We start from the raw sequence: 3,256 nt of genomic DNA, 5'->3' as shown, positions 1-3,256 counted from the left end.
TAAACTTGTGATCTACTCAAAATCTGTTTCTGTACTGTTTTTGTACGATTTAATTTAAATAGAAAATCAACTCCAAAAATCCCAAAAATTTGTGAGAGTGTCACACTGTGTGTCTAGTGTTTGCATATAAAATTTCATAGACTTTAGATCAGTGTAAGTCAGTCTAATAATTAGTTTTTGGTGGCTGGTCAGTAGGGACATCAACCAGTTTTTGTGACATTTAAGCAGTTAGATAAAACAATCTTCTGCAAGAAAGACCCTTATTTTCATATGCTACAATTGACAAATCTTAGTGTTAATAAGGAAAATTAATAGGATATTTGTGTGCTACTTTGTGGTGTGCTTTTATGCCTACCAATTTTTGGAGCCATGTCGCCGGGGATTGTTATTTCTAAATTACTTATTTTTCTATCGTTTTCTTTTCTTGTCCAATTAGTGTTTTTGTTTTTATTTCAGGTATTCTTTGTAGTACATGCATACTTGAAAGTCTAAGAGCATTGATCTAGCTTCATACGATCTGGAGATTGAACGAACACTTCGAAAGCTTCAGGGAAAAATCAAGCAGAAGTGTGCATCAGTGTCTTTACCACCATCTTCTCCACCACATTTGAGTTCGGAAGATGAGGAAGAACCACAAGAAGGCATGGCTGATAACCGTACTTTAAGGAGTTTGGTAATGCCAAATACGGATCAACAACCATTGTGCATCACATATCCAAATGCAGAAGGAGGATTTGAGCTTAAGTCCGGCATGATTCACTACTTGCCTAAGTTCCATGGCTTCTCAACAGAGGATGCCAACAAGCATCTCATGGAGTTTCATGTGGTATGCTCGGGAATGAAACCAGCAAATGTGGATGAGGAGCAAGTCAAGTTGAGGGCATTCCCATTTACATTAGAAGCTAAGGCAAAATAGTGGCTTTACAATTTACCTCCGGGATCAATGAACACATGGAACCAGGTGAAGCAAGCATTCTTGGAGTAATATTTTTCGACCACAAAAGCTGCAAGCATAAGGAAAGACATATGTGCAATCCGACAACAACATGGAGAGCCCTTTGGAGATTACTATGAGCGGTTCACGCATTTGGTTGCATCTTGTCCTAACCATCAGATTTCAGAGCATTTACTAATACAGTACTTTTATGAGGGATTGTGTGGTACTGATCGTGTAATGCTTGATGCAGCAAGTGGAGGAGTATTCATGGACAAGACACCTATTAATGCTAAGGTATTGCTAAAGAACATTGTTGGCAACACACGACAATTTGGAGGGAGAGATGAGCTACCTCTTAAGAAAGTTAACGAGGTAAGTGCTAATTCTAGTATTGAATTACAATTAGCTAACTTGACTAATCTTGTGCAACAGGTTATGGTGGCTCCAAAATAGGTGTGCAGTGTATGTTTAATAAAGGGACATGCCACGAACATGTGCCCTTCATTGATGTATCAAGGTGGTCTTGATCAAGCTAATGCGTTAAGAGGGTTTCAGGGGCAACAAAGGCAAAAGTATGATCCATACTCCAACAACTATAACGCGGGGTGGCGTGATTATCCACACTTAAAGTGGAACAATCAAGACAACGGACAACAATGTCCTAACAACTATAACCGTCCATCTGGCTTCTTTCAAACAATACCGTAAGCACCATTTCAGCCTCAACAACAGCAAGCTCCAAGTAAGTCTCTTGAGGATTTAATTGCTTTTTTAGCTAACTCTACTCAAACTCATCAATAGAAAACAGATAAAGCAATTGAAAACCTTGAGCGCCAAATGAGTCAGTTAGCAAGTTTGATAGGGCAATAACACTAACCAGGAAGGTTGCCTAGCCAAACCGTGGTGAATCCAAATGCGGAGCAGATGAATGTTGTGACTTTAAGAAGTGGAAAAGAAGTTTTTGAGCAGTCGATGATGCAAAAGAGGACTACAAAAGATACAAATGAGCAAGGGTAGCTACAAACCAAAAATCTTGAGCAAAATGAAGCTTCAACAGAAACTAAAAAGTCTCATAAAGCTATAGAATTGAACAAAAAAGATTCTGATAAGGTAAGTAAAGAAGTTCAAAGTTCATTTAACTCATGTGTCCCTATTCCTTTCCCTCGTAGGTTTATGAAGTCTAAGAAAGAGCAAACTGATAAAGAAATCATGGATACTTTTCGAAAAGTCCAAGTGAACTTACCTCTTTTAGATGCCATAAAACAAGTGCCCAAGTATGCAAAGTTCCTTAAAGAGCTTTGTACGAACAAAAGGAGATTCAGTGATCAAGAAACTGTGGCATTAAGCGAGGAAATATCACTTGTTTTGCAGAGAAAGCTACCACCGAAGTTGAAGGATGCTAGTAGCTTTACCATTCCATGTGTAATTGGAGGGAAAGAGTTTGGGAGAGCATTGTGTGATTTGGGAGCATCCATCAATCTGATGCCATATTCAGTGCATGAATCATTGAACCTTGGAGAGTTGAAGGAAACAAAAGTAGTAATCCAGTTGGCAGATCGTTCAAATAGATATCCCAAAGGCCTATTGGAGGATGTACTTGTGCAAGTGAATGAGCTCATTTTTCCCGTTGATTTTTTTGTTCTTGAGATGGAACATGACCCTATGCCTACCGCGCTTCATCTTATTTTGGGAAGACCATTCCTTAGAACGGCGCGTACGAAGATTGGTGTCTATGATGGTACATTAACCATGGAAATCGATGGAGAAAGTGTCAAGTTCAGAATCTTCAATGCTATGAGGTACCTTAGTGATTTTGAATCTTGTCTTTATATTGATGCGTTTGACTATTTTGTGCAGGATTGTTTTAATGATGGTGTGGGACAAGATAATTTAGAAAAGGTGTTAGTGCAAAGCCTTACACATGGAAAACTTAATTATTTTGAGCACATTGAAGAAGAATTAATCCAAACAGTGGCAGACCTTGAGTCTCTTTCACCAATTCGTGGTAAGTCTTATTCCTATTTAATTTCTCTTCCTAGTTCTAACGAGAAAACTATTCCTTCTGTAATTCAGGCACCCAGTCTAGAATTTAAACCATTCCCGGATCGTTTCAAGTATCACCTCCCATTCAAGGATCAATTCCATGCTATGGGCCCTATCCAAGTTTAAAAGGAAGTTTCGTACGGCTGGAAGACATTAAAGCATGTGCTTCTTGGGAGGCAACCCATGTATTCAAATAAGGAAGATTTTTGAATTGCTCCACGATTGGTTTTGCGTTCCTAAAAACCTTCCCTTTTCTGTAGTTTTATTTTGCCATGA

At 38.7% G+C, this 3,256-nt stretch overlaps 1 protein-coding gene across 1 annotated transcript; it reads left to right on the top strand.

Moving 5' to 3' along the window:
* Window positions 1-643: 643 nt before the first annotated feature.
* On the top strand, window positions 644-2,831 carry LOC139192987 (uncharacterized). Its single transcript, XM_070815932.1, has 5 exons — window positions 644-907; window positions 1,115-1,309; window positions 1,739-1,800; window positions 2,107-2,736; window positions 2,795-2,831. Exons 1-5 carry the CDS (start codon window positions 644-646, stop codon window positions 2,829-2,831), a joined length of 1,188 nt encoding a protein of 395 aa, XP_070672033.1.
* The last annotated feature ends 425 nt before the right edge of the window (window positions 2,832-3,256 follow it).

The sequence above is a fragment of the Malus domestica genome, chromosome 16 (assembly GCF_042453785.1).
Source record: "Malus domestica chromosome 16, GDT2T_hap1".
Taxonomy (NCBI): Eukaryota; Viridiplantae; Streptophyta; class Magnoliopsida; order Rosales; family Rosaceae; genus Malus; species Malus domestica.
Note: the sequence above shows the minus strand (reverse complement) of the source record. Positions and strands in the feature narration are given on the sequence as shown.

Coding starts and splice junctions, on each gene's coding strand:
- LOC139192987 (XM_070815932.1), top strand. CDS start 644: ATGGCTGATAACCGTACTTTAAGGAGTTTGGTAATGCCAAATACGGAT. Junction 908..1,114: donor CATTTACATTAGAAGCTAAG/GCAAAATAGTGG, acceptor CCTAACCATCAG/ATTTCAGAGCATTTACTAAT. Junction 1,801..2,106: donor CAGTTAGCAAGTTTGATAGG/GCAATAACACTA, acceptor TTTCCCTCGTAG/GTTTATGAAGTCTAAGAAAG.